The sequence below is a fragment of the Oratosquilla oratoria genome, chromosome 23 (genome assembly GCF_046742065.1).
Source record: "Oratosquilla oratoria isolate Oo_2021 chromosome 23, ASM4674206v1, whole genome shotgun sequence".
Lineage (NCBI taxonomy): Eukaryota > Metazoa > Arthropoda > Malacostraca > Stomatopoda > Squillidae > Oratosquilla > Oratosquilla oratoria.
Genome location: NC_134799.1, coordinates 674,068 through 691,013, shown reverse-complemented (window position 1 = coordinate 691,013; position 16,946 = coordinate 674,068). Strand labels below are relative to the sequence as shown.

The 16,946-nt window shown below is 45.0% G+C and overlaps 1 protein-coding gene across 1 annotated transcript; it reads left to right on the top strand.

Annotated features, from left to right (window-relative positions):
- The first annotated feature begins 7,941 nt into the window (after positions 1–7,941).
- LOC143038160 (uncharacterized) lies at positions 7,942–16,339 on the top strand. Its single transcript, XM_076207179.1, has 3 exons — positions 7,942–7,974; positions 8,111–9,023; positions 16,203–16,339. Exons 1-3 carry the CDS (start codon positions 7,969–7,971, stop codon positions 16,337–16,339), a joined length of 1,056 nt encoding a protein of 351 aa, XP_076063294.1. The 5' UTR covers positions 7,942–7,968.
- The last annotated feature ends 607 nt before the right edge of the window (positions 16,340–16,946 follow it).

Genomic DNA, 16,946 nt, shown 5'->3' with positions numbered 1-16,946 from the left:
CCTCAAGGATAATGTGGATGAAGGTGAAACTGGGAAAGGAGATGTGGGTCTTTGTAAGTGCATATGGGCCGGGCAGTGAGAAGAGCAGGGAAGAAAGGGAGGCCTTTTGGATAGATTTAAATGAGTGCATAGAGGGTTTAGGAAGAAATGTCAATGTAATAGTACTGGGAGACCTTAATGCTAGAGTGGGAAATGGTCCAATCGATGGAGTGGTTGGGAAGTGTGGAGTTCCAGGAAAGAATCGTAGTGGAGAGTTGATGGTGGAAATGTGTCTAGAAAGAGAGTTGATGATAGCAAATACAGTGTTTCGGAAGAAAGTCAAGCATAAGTACACATGGGAGAGGGTGGTGGAGGGAAGGGTGGTAGATAGAGCGCTAATGGATTATGTAGTGGTAAATAGGATTATGATAGGAAGAGTTAAGGATGTACATGTGCTAAGGGGAGAGGGTGGGGGAATATCAGATCATTTTTTGGTGGAAGGTAAGTTGAGAGTGGAGGATAGATGGAGAAGGAGGAAAGGGACAAAAGGTAGGGAGGTTCTTAGAGTGAACTCCTTGAATGAAAAGGAAAAGGAGAAGGAGTACGAAAAGAAGCTGAAGGAGGAGTGGGAGGGAGTAAAGGATAGAGCAGAGATGGGTGTAGAGGAGGAATGGGGATGGTTCAAGGAGGGAGTCTTAAAGTGTGCAAGGATGGTGTGTGGAACAAGAAGGACAGGGGGAAATAGAAGAAAGGGTAGTGAATGGTGGGATGAGGAAACAAAGAAGGTTGTAGAAGAGAAGAAGCGAGCATTCACAGATTGGTTACAAAAGAGGACAGGGGAGTCATATGAGACGTACAAAGAAAAGAAAAGAGAAGTAAAGCAAAAGGTAAAGGAGGCAAAGAGGAGAGCAGATGTGAAATGGGGTAGGAGTATGACAGAAAATTTTGAAAGTAATAAAAAGATGTTTTGGAAAGAAATTAAGAGAGGAAGAGGAGGCGAATCAAGTAGGGAAGAAAAGGTAAAAGGTACAGATGGAGAGTTGATAATGGAAGAGATGGCAGTGAGGGGAAGATGGGCAGAATATTTTAGGGAGTTGCTGAATGTGAAGGAGGATAGGGAAGGAAAGATAGCTGCAGTGGGAAATACGAAAAAAATGAAAGTGATGAGTGAGGAGAATGGAGGAGAAATAAGGAAGGATGAGGTGAAGGCAGTTGTAAAGATGATGAAAGCAGGTAAGGCACCTGGTCTGGATGGATGTCATGCAGAATGTCTGAAAAAGGGAGGTTCAGTGATGGTGGACTGGTTGGTGAGATTATTTAATGTTTGCTGGAGAGAGGGTAGAGTACCGGAGGACTGGAGTAGTGCCTGTATAGTTCCTCTTTACAAGGGAAAAGGGGACAAGTGTGAATGTAGTAATTTCAGAGGGATTAGCCTGTTGAGTGTAGTAGGGAAGGCTTATGGGAGAATCTTAATTGAGAGGATTAGGAGAGGAACAGAAGGAGTAATTGGTGAGGAACAGTGTGGATTTAGGACGGGTAGAGGTTGTGTAGATCAGATCTTTGTGGTAAGACAGATATGTGAGAAAGCTATAGGAAAGGGGAAGGATGTTTTCTGGGCTTTTATGGATCTGGAAAAGGCTTATGATAGGGTAGACAGAAAGGCACTGTGGGAGGTTATGCAGATTTATGGGATAGGAGGAAAGCTTTTGGGAGCTGTCAAGAGTTTTTATGTGAGTAGTAGAGCATGTGTTAGGATTGGAAATGGAGAGAGTGAGTGGTTTGAAGTAAAGGTGGGACTTCGTCAAGGATGCGTTATGTCGCCCTGGCTGTTCAACTTATACATGGATGGGGTGGTGCGAGAGGTGAATGCTAGGGTAGTGAGTCAGGGATTGGAGATGGTTAAAGAAAATGGAGAAAAGTGGGAGGTGAGCCAGCTGTTGTTTGCGGACGACACTGCGCTTGTGGCAGGGTCAGAGGAGGGATTGAGGAAGCTGGTGGCAGAGTTTGGGAGAGTATGTGATAGAAGAAAGCTAAAGATAAATGTGGGTAAAAGTAAGGTGATGAGATGTACAAGGGGTGAAAGTGGCAGTAGACTGGAAGTGAACATTAAGGGAGAGCGACTGGAGGAATTGGATAGTTTTAGATACTTGGGTGCAAGTGTAGCAGGAAAAGGTGGAGTGAAGGTGGAGGTAGAATGTAGATTGAGAGAAGCGAGTAAATGCCTTGGTGGTTTAAAGAGTGTAATGAGAAATAGACATTTGGGAATGGATGCGAAGAGGAGACTGTATGAAGGAGTGATTGTGCCAACAGCACTGTATGGGGCAGAAACGTGGAACATAAGAGAAGAAGAGAGAAGGAGTTTGAATGTGTTTGAGATGAGGTGTCTGAGAAGTATGGTGGGGGTTACTAGGCTAGATAGAGTGAGAAATGAGGAGGTGAGGAGGAGAACAGGGGTAAAAAAGGATTTGGGAGAGAGGGTTGATGAAAGAATATTAGGATGGTTTGGACACATGGAAAGAATGAGTGAAGAAAGACTAGTAAAAGAGGTATGGAAGGCAGATGTGGAGGGAGTGAACATGAGGGGACGTCCTAGGATGAGGTGGATGGATGGGGTGAAGGGGGCTTTGGGGAAGAGGGGAATGTCTGTTGAGGAAGGAAGGGAGAGGACGGAAGACAGAGGTGAGTGGAGAATGGTTGTATATGGATGATGTTGTGACTGCATGAGGAGGAATGGGCGGGGGGGTGGGGGGGGGGGTAGTATGTGTGAGTACATTTTGACGCAGCCCGAAGGGATTTCTCCCCATCCTCCCTTTATATGCAAAGGGGGACGGAGAGGGGGGGTCGCCGATTAAATGAAGCGGCCTTGCTGTGGATGTACTGTGTCTTGCGACACTGCTTCTGACCCAGGGCGGTGGGCAGGGTTCAGGGATGACCCGTCATCCAGGAGGTGCTCAGATGAGAGGAAGGGTGGGAGGGGTGTGGAGTGTATTTAGGGATGAAATGGGTGGGAGTGTTTTTATGCCTTTCCCTTTGTGGCTACCTCCCTTGGAAGGGGGAAAAAGCCTTGGTATATGTATGTATGTATGTACGTATATTTTGCAATTGGGTCATGCTTATATAGACTATTCATATTTGTAATTCTGGGCCAAGATGCATTTTATAGTAGGTATTCTTTGAAATGTACAATTTCCAGCAATAAATTTCTCCAACTTAATATAAAAAATATGCATATATTTCTCTATTTTTCATTAAATACACTTTATTTTGTATTTTTATACGAATCTCCTTTGTATATTCATTATATTTTCTCATTTGAAGGTTGGTTACCAATCGAAAAAATCTTAAAAAAGAATATCCTAAACTTTTATTATTTTTGTTGGAAAAAAATACATTGCAAGTAAATTTTCCTAATCAACTTATTGGCACTATAATAAATGCTAGGGAAATGCAATTAACACCCGCACGACTTCCGCCAAACAAATCCCAAATTCAAATCACTTCCTAGGCAGGGAATACAGTAGGACTTATGGAGAAATGGAGAAATGCAGTCCTTGATATATTTAGACTTGTTTTCAAAATATGTCACCATAGGTATAATAGACAATCAATTAACATGTCTGTATAGCGCGTTGCGGTTGATATGCACAAATCAATTTAATAGGCGATACTGGACAAAAAAATGGCTGCAAACTAGCTGCTTCCAACTATGCAGTCTTTCAAAGAAAATCGATCACATGTATAATTATTGAACCGTTGTAATGTTGAGGAAAAATTGTTAGGTAAACTTTCTGTAGTTTGTCATAACATAACATGCAGAGAAATATAACAGTACAGGAGGGAAATGTAACAGTAAATTCGTTCTGTCAACTTCCCAAAGTAGTGGCCAGTTACGGTCGATTATATTACGCAAAACTAGGGAGTTGACATTTAAATAGATTATTTAGGTCAATGGTTGAAAGCTCGTGCAAATTGTGACAGTTGAATGAGCTCTACTCGTGTACGTTTGGTCAGATGAAAGTAGCAGTGTACAAATAAACCAAAATTGAACTTTCGTGCATATACCAGCAAGTAATCACTGTGGGTGAGTTTTTCTTTACTAAATGAAGGTACCTAGCATGAATCGAGAATACCAGAAAAAAAATCAAAGATTTAAGATTTTTACATCTTTTCTGACAAATATGGTAATGCTATTGAAAAGGACACTGAGAAGTGTGATTAACTTGTTTGAAAATAAATGGTAGAAAGTAAAAAAAAAATAAAAATGTAGAAGTAGGAGGGTAATTTTTTGGTTGTGCACACCTATGTGATATATAGCAATACAAAATTAATTATTAATTTTGTAAATTAAAATATATCAACGTAACATGCGATTTTTTGGCGGGTATCAAAAACAAAAAGGTTGAAAAAACCGATTTACTAACGAACGAAGTTGCGGCGGTTGAATGTTACGCCATGTTTGTTTTGATAGATGCCAAGGTCGTGAAAGTAGTGGAGCAAAGAAGTGGAGACAGGGGAACTATGCCACTTTTATCTATGCTGACGACGTGGGATTGGTGGAAGAAGATTTGCAGCAGTTTGCAAATATAATTAACCTCTGGAATAGTGTATCAAAAGAACATGGCCTAAAATAAATCTTGGGAAAACAGAGTTAATGCTAGTTGGGAGAGAACAGGAAGAGATTGACATACAAATAGATGTGAAACTGAAGCAAGTAACTGAAGTACAGTATCTGGGAGTTACATTTGATGAAGTTAGGAATGAGAAGACCGTAGAAGATCGTATTGCCAGCTACAGCAAAAATGTTAACCTTCTCTATCCCCTACTTAAAGACCGGCATGTACCACGAAAGGTAAAGATAATAATATACAAAACCATCTTGAGACCTATACTGACTTATGGGTGCGAGTCTTGGACTCTCACAACTAAAACTAGAAGTAAAATTCAAGCTGCAGAAATGAGAGTATTGCGTATCATAAAGGCTGTTACTAGAAGAGATAGGATGAGAAACGAAGACATCCGGAAGGAACTATATATCGACAGCATCTTAGTCTTTGTGGAAAGAGCACAGCTACGATGGTATGGACATGTCATGAGAATGGAAGATAATAGAACACCAAAGCGATGGCTGAACTGGCGTCCCAGGGGTAGACGACCACCAGGAAGACCACGGAAAAGATGGCGTGACAACATCAATGAAGCGCTTAGGAATAGATTATCCTCTCTCCAGCAAGTACCACAAGAAAGACGGTATGATGACCGCGCCGACGGGAGGAAGCTGACGCAGACTGACAGGACTACACAAGACCTACCAGGCGGATGGTGAGAAAGTGAGAAAGCCGAGGTCGAAGAAATGAAAGGATGATAAATTCTATTCTAACCTAACCTACCTAACTAACGAACGTAACCTAACCTACGAGTATGTTTAGTAATTCGGTACCTCAAATTCTTAAATTATCCGGGTTGTCGTCGTCACGGATGATGACGGCCTGATTATTATTATACCTCGGGGAATTAACAGAGGACTGCAGAACCCCGTGTTCTCTCATAACACCTAAGGAAGCCCTATTGTCTTTTTAACAGCGCTTATCAACGTCACCTGGAGTTGGAGAACACCCGGTCCACAACGTGAAAGCCATTGTTTATTTGACAGCGACTAGGCTGGACAACAGTGTTGCCACTCTAAAATAAAAAATCGGACTTGCCTCCGAATATTCTCAAGATGGACCAAAATATCCCAAGGTTTACAAATATTATGAACTAATGCTACTGAGACGTGGATCCTGGTATATTCCTTACCTGAATATTGAACTTATGAAGAACTATTGGAGAAATACAGGGAGCCTCGACATCATCGGGATGCAGAGTTGCTACTTCTCTCTGCTTCCTGGCAGCTTCTCTGTTGATGTAGCGCTGGTGGCACTGACCACTTAAAATATCTTTTGACAGTGATGTCGATGGATCCCACTGGTCACAAGTTGTTTTCTGTCGTGTAATGCTTGCTTAGCTAGAAGTCGGTTTGCAACAGTTGACATATGAAGGCTGTTTGTTCGTTGTTTTTATAATGTTTAGTTGAGAAAATACTCTCTGAAGGCATGCAGACGACTGGGGTAGAACCAGTAGACAGCACAAGAAGTTAGAGAGGAGGCAGAATTTCTGGCGGTCATGGCCATCTTTCACCGTCCAGAATTTAGCACCGTCCAGAATTTAGCACCAGAATTTGGCACCTTTCATGCCAGAATTTAGTTGCCGAGTCACTCATATTTTTCAGTGATTCCTTGAAATGCAACAAATATTTCCCTTCATCCTGTACATCGTCTAAATCTTCTTTAATCAACGTAGGAAACTTGAGTGCTTTTTTGGGGTCAACCATTCGCATCATGGCTAGAATACCGTTTTCCTCAAAAACAAATCTCTTTCGCATTTGAGCACAAAGTTCCACCAAAAACTCCTGGTAGGCAAGACAATTTTTTTTTTCAACTTCTCCTAGAGGTTCATTAATAAGCATGGACTCGCATCTACCACCAAGTTCAATATCATCAACTTTCTTGTGTATTGCATGATCACGCGGATCAATGCCCCGAAACCCTTGTTACTAAGTACTTCTTATTTCACAAACATTGCTAAAATGCTTCTATATTCATCAGATATTGTAGTATACTGAGTTGAAAGTCGAAAATAATGTGATTGGAATTCAATATCTATTTTGTTTACTTTTCGAAGAATATAGTTGAGGAAGAGCAACATGTGCTTTGTTCCTGGAGTTGCCATCGTTTTTATGTATATTGGCTGCTCCATCTACTTTATCTGTGCTTGATTCTCCCTGAAAAAACAGCTGTAGGGCATCCCATTGTTCCAATATTCTAAAGACAACGGAACCTCTAGACAGCCATCGAGTCTTTGACAACATTAACATTTCATGGTTAGGAGTCTTGGTAACATTTTCATGTGTCATTTGAAAAAGGTGTTGACGTTTGCTGCTACGAGCAAAATAACCGCAAGCATTCTTCAGAAAAGATTGAAGCCATGAAGGCAGGGTATTGCTGGCTTGACTAGGACACAAGGCAAATGAATGACACACACATCCTGTAATAAAAACAGATGGAATTTCATGCTAAAGGTAAGCCTGAAATCCTCTAATTATGTGCTCCTAACATTGTGGAGCAGTTGTCACTTGCAAACCTTATTATGTTTTGTAGGGGTATACCCTTACTTATCTGTAACTCCTTTACTGATTTAAACAATCCTTCAGCACTCACATAAACTTTTACTACATCTAAAAGTGCGTCAGTAGCTTTGCAATTTTATTCGTCATAAAACCGGACCATCAGTGAGGACTTGTGATATAGAAACATCTGTATATTCATCTATAATTAAAGAACATTTATTTTCATTGCAAATTTTCGCAACTGACGCACTTCTTCCCATGCAATTCCATCCTGTAATATGTAAGAAGCTTTATTTCTTTAATGTTCATGCCTTGAAGAATTTCACAATCAGGGGCAATTTTCTTTATAACTTCCACCAAATTCCGCCTTTGCTATCTTATCTTGAAGTTTTTCTGATTCTGGGGGCTTCTTAAAATACTGCTGAATGTTAACATTGCGTTTCTTTGTTTCTAAACAGTGTGTTTTAAGGAAACTTCATGCTGCATCAGGGCAGACTTATTACAGTTTTTGTGTTTCCAGTCGCACACAAAACAAAATGCACCATTATCGGCTGAAAGAAACCTGCACAGCGAAGCTATAGCGATAATCCCATACCACACTCCTGGTCATATGGCCATTTCCCGAAGGTTGAGTGTGGTTTGAATTTTCCGCCAAAATCATCGGAAATTTAAAATTCCCGGCTCTGTGCAGGCATGCGCATTGTCGACCCCACCTCCCCCTCCCTATTCCCTCCCTTCTTACCCGGCTAGCTCGAGCCGGACGTCGCGTCACTTAGCATCGCGGAACCAGACGAGTCGGTCACTCCACAACCCACCTTCTTTTCATGCCGGTAAGTCTGGTTCCTGCTCGTGCTCGTGTGTTCTCGTAGGGAGCCCTACCTGTTCTCCTGCAGTTTTTCCCCTTCGGTGTTGTGTCCAGACACCTTTGGGACACCCCTTCTATGATTATCATTATTCTATTTTCAGACCAAACGCTTGTGTGTGGAATCCGGCTGCACAGCCAGGATCTCGTCAGACGGCCACCACGACCTCTGCTCCCGCCATGCCCCTTGTTTCTCACAAGCTGGCTTTAACCCCCTAGCCTGCGTTGTGTGCAAAGCGCGGGTTGAGGGGATTCGTGCTGCTCCTCCCAAAACCCGTTCCAAGCTAGCCGCCCTCGAACTTCTTCGGGAGGCATGGCGCAGAGCTCGGAAATTGAAATCCGCTGACGACCCCCCCCCCCTGGTGTGGGCGGATCCGGCGTTAGGCGTGGAATTGGGCCTCGTTCGCCCTCGCCATCCGTCTCCCTATGTCTCCGAGACTTCCGTTGGTGGACAACCTGGGCCTCTCGGAGTACAAGGGGACGAGTCTGATGTTACGGAGTATGGTGTCCCCGAGCGTCCTCAGGCCTCTCGGCAGCCCCATACATCCGACCATCAAGGGTCCTTAAAACCCTTACGGCTTGCTTTGTCAAGCACCCCCACGAACTCGTCTTCCTCCCTAGTTCACTCACGTGAACCCGGCAGGAAATCTCGCTCGAAAAAGAGGTCTGCCTCACCGAGGTCCAGGACGCTCAGCTTGTCCCCACCCTCCACAGCCTCTCCCCCCAACTCACCCTCCCTTCCTCGCTCTCCTTTTCCTCGCCGTAAATCCCACAAGGGCAGGGAGCCGGGGGACGAAACGAGGGGAGAGGGAACTCTGGCTGCCCAAGTGGCTGCCCTCCTTCCGTCCCTGATAGGCCCCGTCCTTGAATCGGCCCTATCACATTATCCGGCCTTTCAGACCGCGCAAATCATAACGCACCCCTCTCCAGAGCAACCTCCTATTGAACCTACGGCTCTAGCCCCCCCTCCCACTCTCCCTCCTGGTCCTTCCCTCCGCCCCTCCGTGCCGGCGACAGGTATAGGACTAGAAGGCCCCTCTCAGGAGGAACCCCCCAATCAGACGTCCGTCGGGTTGGACGGGGTGGAGGACCACTACAGTTCTTCTTTACCTTATCCTCCTACCATGACGGACTCTTGAGTTCACCCCTTCTCATGGTGTGACCTTCCCCGGTCCTGGGAGTACTCGTTTGGAGAAGATCACAAGCTAGTGGCCTGGTCTCCCGACTACTCGCTACTGGAGGGCTGGAGGAGGAGAGATGACGTTATCCTAAAGTGGGCCAACGACGCGGAGGGGGCTAAGGTTCTATATAAGATTCGACCCCTCTCCGCCCCGGCCTCCACGCCCTCCAGGATTTCCACCTCTAACACTCTGGACGCATTAGGTGCTCTCCTGGAGAACCCTCGTTTAAACCCTGATGGGCATATGTTTGTCGACAGGTCGGGGGACTCACCGGCGGTAGCACTCTCCCCAAACGCCTGGTTCCCGCAGGAGAAAGGGGAGAAAGCCTTAGACATCCCTGCTCTCGAGCGGGCCCAAGACCAACCCAAGACGGTTCCTCCTCGACGGCATATCCCTTCATCATTCCCCGTCGTCCTGCCACCACCCTTCGCGCCGGAGGGCCTGCGCGATTGCTTGTGGCACTCGGGCAGGGACCCCGCCCTCCCCCAGCAACTTAGTGAACCGGAGGCTAAGTTGCTGACGACGGAGGCCTCGACCAGACAAGACCTTGCCTCTACCATCTCGACCGTCACGGCAATGGCGATGATGAGGAACTGGCTGACGACGCTCGCCACGAGCTTTGAGGACTTCCCGCGGGAAGAATTGAGGTGAGTGGGATATTTCAATCTATAGAGGGTCCAGACCTGTCCTGGCGAGAGACGCTCGGGTAGCGTCTTCACCCAGGACGGAGCCTCTTGACTAGCGCCCGAGGACGAGGTCGTTCGGAAACGACCTCGGCTTCGCATATGTTATACGTTCTACAATTGAGCGATGTGACTTTATTACACCCTCCGGGGATCGGGATCCTTCTCGCCCTACTAATTTGATTCGCGTGTTTTCTGTATGCAGAGACACCCTGGCGGCACTCTCTACCGTGGCAGAGGGTACAGCCAACATGGCGTCATCAGCCCTACCCCCAGCAGCGAGGGCCTTCACCGCGGCTCGTCTGGCAGCTCGTCAGTCTGCAGCGCGGTCGGCCCCGGAGATAGCTCGCCGGGGCGTGGTGAGAGCAGCTCCCCTTTCCCGTGGTCTGTTCGACCAGGAAGCGACAGACCGCGTCTTCGCTACGGTCCCGACCGTCATCCAGATCCAACAACCCTCCCAACCGGAGATTCCAGGACTTCCTTCGGAGACACGCGATAGTGACCATCTCCGCTAGCACAGTTCTGGACTTCCTGTCTTGGCTAGCTGACACCACCAACAGGGCACCGGAAGGCCGACCCGGGCCATGCCCCCCACGCCCACAACATCAGAGGCCTCGCGGCATCGCTGGCGTTTCTCCGCACCCACTCTGTGGAACGGGTGCAGGACCTCGGGGGCTGGGCATCAGCAACTTCCTTCAGGACACGGTATCTCTACCACTCGATCACCCCTGTCCCATGTGTCGCCATGGGAACGGCTCCACCCCTCTTCGCAAAAGAAGGGGGGGCAAAGGGCGACCGAGGGGTAGGGGAAGGCCCAGGAACCGCTGAGCAAGATACAATATTCTACATAGAATTTATGCACTATGTGAATTGTACAATATTATTTTTATAAAAAATAAATAAATAAATGAATATATATATATATTGATATTGATATCGATATAAGTAAAAAAAAAAAAAAAAAAACAGGTCGAAATGGACATGACTTCTCCTATTCAACTTAAGCTAATCTATAGTCATGATGGTCAAGAACTTTACCATGTTGAAATTAATTTCAACGCTCACTGTGACTCAGGTCGAAATGACCATGACTTTTCCTATTCAACTTGAGCTAATCTACAGTCATGATGGTCGAGAATTTTACCATGTTGAAATTAATTTCGACGCTCACCGTGACTCAGGTGGAAATGGACATGACTTTTCCTATTCAACTTGAGCTAATCTACAGTCATGATGGTCGAGAATTTTACCATGTTAAAATTGATTTCGACGCTCACTGTGACTTAGGTCGAAATGACCATGACTTTTCCTATTCAACTTAAGCTAATCTGTAGTCATGATGGTCAAGAATTTTACCATGTTAAACTAATTCAACGCCCACTGTGACTCAGGTCGACATGAACATGACTTTTCCTATTCAACTTAATTTAATCTACAGTCATGATGGTCGAGAATTTTACCATGTTAAAATTAATTTCGACGCTCACTGTGACTTAGGTCGAAATGACCATGACTTTTCCTATTCAACTTAAGCTAATCTGTAGTCATGATGGTCAAGAATTTTACCATGTTAAACTAATTCAACGCCCACTGTGACTCAGGTCGACATGAACATGACTTTTTCTATTCAACTTAATTTAATCTACAGTCATGATGGTCGAGAATTTTACCATGTTAAAATTAATTTCGACGCTCACTGTGACTTAGGTCGAAATGACCATGACTTTTCCTATTCAACTTAAGCTAATCTGTAGTCATGATGGTCAAGAATTTTACCATGTTAAACTAATTCAACGCCCACTGTGACTCAGGTCAACATGAACATGACTTTTCCTATTCAACTTAATTTAATCTACAGTCATGATGGTCGAGAATTTTACCATGTTAAAATTAATTTCGACGCTCACTGTGACTTAGGTCGAAATGACCATGACTTTTCCTATTCAACTTAAGCTAATCTGTAGTCATGATGGTCAAGAATTTTACCATGTTAAACTAATTCAACGCCCACTGTGACTCAGGTCAACATGAACATGACTTTTCCTATTCAACTTAATTTAATCTACAGTCATGATGGTCGAGAATTTTACCATGTTAAAATTAATTTCGACGCTCACTGTGACTTAGGTCGAAATGAACATGACTTTTCCTATTCAACTTAATTTAATCTACAGTCATGATGGTCCAGAATTTTACCATGTCAAAATTTATTTCAACGCTCACTGTGACTCAGTGATGTCACGGTATGATGACGTCATTGTGATAAATTGACGTCACCATGTAGTCCTATGACGTCAATTTGTGTCCCTGTGACGTCACGAGACGATCCTATGGCGCCATGATCAATCCGGTGACGTCACAGTACAATCACATGATGTCACTAGGTATTAAACATATAGAAGTCCGCTTGTGGGTGACGAGACGTCACAAATTGCCATAGCACACTATTGGATGAAGACGCTCGCCACGGGCTTCGAGAACTTCCCGCGGGAAGACTTGGGGTGAGTTGGATACATACCGAGGGTCCAGGCCCGTCTTCGTGGGAGACGCTCAGGGAACGTCTTCACCCAGGACGAAGCCTCTTGACTAACGCCCACGGACGAGGTCGCTCGGAAACGAACTTGGCCTCGCATACTCCCTTTCGGTTTCTCGCTTACCCCGAGGATCTTCACGAAACTAGTGAGAGTGGTAGGCGTACGTTGGACGGAAGCAAGCGTCTCCACACTCATGTTCCTAGACGGCTAGTGGATGCATTTGCCCACCGGGGAGGGTGCATCGGCCGACATCTCAATGGCTCTGAGTGTGTTGGCGGACGTGGAGTTCGGGGTGGACTGGGACGGGTCTGCCCTTGCTCCCACACAGACTTTATTGGCTCGGGATTGAGTGGGACACAGTCAGCGTCCTTCGGGTGCTCCCCTGCGCCAAAAGAGCGTGCTTCTCTCACACGTCCTCCCTCCTTCGGTGGCGGGGGGGGGGGGCCTCAACTTCGCGACCCCGGCCCTTCCACTGAGCCGCTTGGGGCGCCGACGGCTGGTACGGGAGGTCGACAGGAGCATACTGCTTCTCCCGCGTGACCTGCCCGGGCCGATACCCTCAGCACTCCACAGGTTGTTGCGTCCCTGGCTTCGGTCGGGGGCCCTACGCCGGTCGCTGGAGTTTCTCCGCACCCACTCTGTGGAGCGGGTGCGGGACCTAGGGACTGGACATCGACGACTCCCTTGGGGACACGGTGTCTCTACCACTCAGTCGCCCCTGTCCCATGTGTCGCCATGGAAACGGCTCCACCCCTCTCATCTCAAAAAAGTGGAGGGGGCAAAGGGCGACCGAGGAGTGGGGAGGGGCCAGGAACCGTTGAACAGGATACAAATTTCGTATAATTTACGCATTGTGTGAACAGTGCAATGTTGTGCATGTCACATTCTTCGGCGTGGGTACTTGACGTTTCTGTCTCCCCTCTACTGAGTGATAAAATGAATAAGTCTCCCATAGGAAAGACACACGTAATAACGGTTTGATTCAGGCTTCACCTCTCCTCCCACCTGTCCTCGTCTCATGCATAGCTTCGCTGTGCAGGTTTCTTTCAGCCGATAATATTTCTTTGTCGCGGCTCGTGCCGCTTAAATTCTTCTTATCGGCTTAAGAAACCTGCACAGATTTAGGGTCCCTCCCTCCTCCCACAGGCGAAGCCTTCATTTCTCATTGAAGTGACGCGACGTCCGGCTCGAGCTAGCCGGGTAAGAAGGGAGGGAATAGGGAGGGGGAGGTGGGGTCGACAATGCGCATGCCTGCACAGAGCCGGGAATTTTAAATTTCCGATGATTTTGGCGGAAAATTCAAACCACACTCAACCTTCGGGAAATGGCCATATGACCAGGAGTGTGGTATGGGATTATCGCTATAGCTTCGCTGTGCAGGTTTCTTAAGCCGATAAGAAGAATTTAAGCGGCACGAGCCGCGACAAAGAAATATTCTTGTTCTTTGGGTCTGGTTTTACCCAGTCTTTCAACTGAGGTGTCTTGCAGCCACTCAGGATTAAACGACTGCTGGTACCATCCTTTGCTTTTTTCCCCTTGGTGGGGTATTACCGCCATTTACCCCGGGCTCAGGATCTCCAGACTCACTCATTGTCAATAACAACGCAAGTTAACAATTATCATACAAACACTGCTCACTCGAGTCACTAATGGTGTGATCCGTGAAGCTATAGAGGCCAAGCGAAGTGTAATGTTGCTAGATTTAGGAGAACAAAGTACCTGGATATTACTATTGTATTCATATATAATATTAACTTGCAAACCTAAATAATGAAAGATACAATGAAAAGGCTTTAAGATCCCAAGATCTTGGAAAAAAAATCCATACCGTATCCTAGCAGCTTCGTTCGCTAGTAGATTTGCTTGTAGAAAGTTTTTTTTCTTCCGCCAAGAAAATTGCATACTACGTTCATGTATTATAATTTACAAAATAAATATTTGAATTTCTAATCCTATATCGCGTAGGTGTGCACAACTAAGATAATACTGTTTAATGTTAATGTTTTATATATATCGCTAAAACGTTAATTAGTGTCAGCATTCCGTACAGTATTAAACTTTTTAGATATGTAAAAGGTTAAGAACAAACTAGATGTTGTGAGATACAAATACGGGACTAGCATAGCTCCTCTTCCCGTATAATACAACTAGGTAAATACACACACACCATCGAAATCCTGAGTGAAGGATATAAGCAAGATTGAGAGAATACAAAAGACAGCAATTAAACTGGTTCCCAGACTGGCAGACAAACTATACGAAGAAAGACTAAAGGTACTGCATCTGCCAACTTTGAAAGATCGAAAAGAAAGATATGACATAATTAGTGTTCAGTCCCTAATGGGGATAGATGGGGCCCCGACATGGGTAGGTGCCGCCCCTGGGCGAGTCGAAAAGTGCCGTCCCTCCCACACACCACCACCTTCCACATCTGATGGTCACTAGCACGATTCACATGTAACATTTATCCACAAAACAACGTTTATACACACAACTCATAATAAATAAATGATGCATTAAAAGTACATTAGGGGGAATTTGCTTTACCTTCTTTTCACCAAAAGTGCCGCCCCCCCCCAAAAAAAAAAAAAAAAAAAAAAAACGTGCCGCCCCGGGGCATTGACCCCGCCCCTTCCCTTGTCGGGGCCCTGGGGATAGATTGCAGTGATAGAAGAGATCTGATTAAAGATGGGAGGGCTTGAAGAGTTCATGGAAGTAGATTAAGAAGCACCACACATCGAAAGGATGTGGAGAAATACAGTTTTCCTTGTAGATGTATAAATATGTGGAATAGCTTAGAAGGTGATATAGCCTAAGCTCAAACAATACAAGAGTTCAAATCTAAATATGATAATTGCAAGTCAAGGACATAGACTAGGTTAGAACTGTACATGAATTTGAGTCTAGGTATATTAGAAAATAGGAGAATAGGAGACAAAACCCAGTGAGTATTGCTCCTTGCCTGTATACTACAGGCATACATATACCAATGGCTTTTTCCCCACTTGCAAAGGAGGCAGCCAAAATCAAAGGCATAAATTCACTCCCACCCATTTCATCCCCACATACTCCACTCCCATTCACCACCCCTCCCTCCCTCTTTTCTTAGCTCCTCCTGAATGATGGGTCATCCCTGCATCTCACTCACTGTCCTGGGTCAGAAGCAATATAGCAAGACACAGCACATCCACAGCAGTGCCGCTTCATTTAATCAGTGACCCTTCCCTCTTCGTCCACTTATGCAGAAGAAAAAAAAAAAGACTGGAAGAAATCCCTTCAGGCTGTCAAAATATCATTCACACATACTCTCTCACCCCCACCCACTCCCTTCCATGCATCACAGCATCATCCATACACAACCATTCTCCTCTCACCCCTATCTTGTTTTCGCCCTTCCTTCCTCAACAGACATTCCCCTCTTTCCCAACCCTCCCACTCCATCCATGTCATCCTTGGTTGGCCCCTCATGTTCACTCAATCCACCTCTGCCCTCCACATCTCTTTTACTAATCTTTCTTCATTCATTCTTTTCATGTGTCCAATCCATCTCAATACTCCTTCTTGAACCCTACCTCCCAACTCCCTTTCCACCCCTTCAATCCTCCTCCTAATTGAATACTACAATTAGGACATGGGCATCACTAATGCAAATGGACGTGGGTATGGTGCTAAGCCACATCTTAGCTGGAGTCATAGTGCCCGCTTTATAGGTACAGTATATTGTAAGATGTGTAAGTTTACCTAAAAGTGTAAAGTAAGATGTCCAGTTGACATGAGTATCTTATTTTGTCATTGAAGTTACAGGAGATTTGCAAGTCGACAGCAGAGGACTACACAGTTGGAGCTTCCTACCCTTAGAGGTCAGAGGGCACATAAAGCAAGATGATGACACGAAGTACAGCCCTTGCTTCTATGTTTTTGTAGTTATGTCTTAGGTAAGTAGTAGTTGATAGGTTGTGAGCCTTCTTTGCACAAAAATAAACAGGTAAATTGTGTGGAGCTGGGTAGATAGGATAAGTTATATTAGCATACAGTGGCATCTGTGCCATGGCAGTGGTGTCGTATGGTTGTGGTATAAAAAGATGAGCTGGTATCTTTTTTTCTTTTTCTTTTTTTTTTGCCTTTTCGCTCTGACTCATGCAGTCGTACTCTGTTCGTACCCAGCTTTACTGTAAGTTATTTTTTGTAAGTAAATGAAAATAAACTAGTTTTGTACATAACCACTTTTGATATCCAAGAGATTGAAAAAAAATCCAAAAGAGGGCAAAGTAATGTCTGGCCTTTGAATTGTAGGAACTGTTTTGGATCAAGACCTTAGATTTGAAGCACCAACTCAAATGCAAAGGCTAGTTCGTGACATATAAATGGGGAGCAAAGATATAGACAGCCATTAATTTTGTTATAACATTGATGTAATTTTGTAGTCCATTGGTATCCAAGGCTGATGTTATCCCTGTTCTCAGCATTTACCTAGTTGTATTATATGGGAAGGGAGCTATGCCCGTGGTGTGAGTATGTGTGACTGTAGTCTAAAACTAGAAG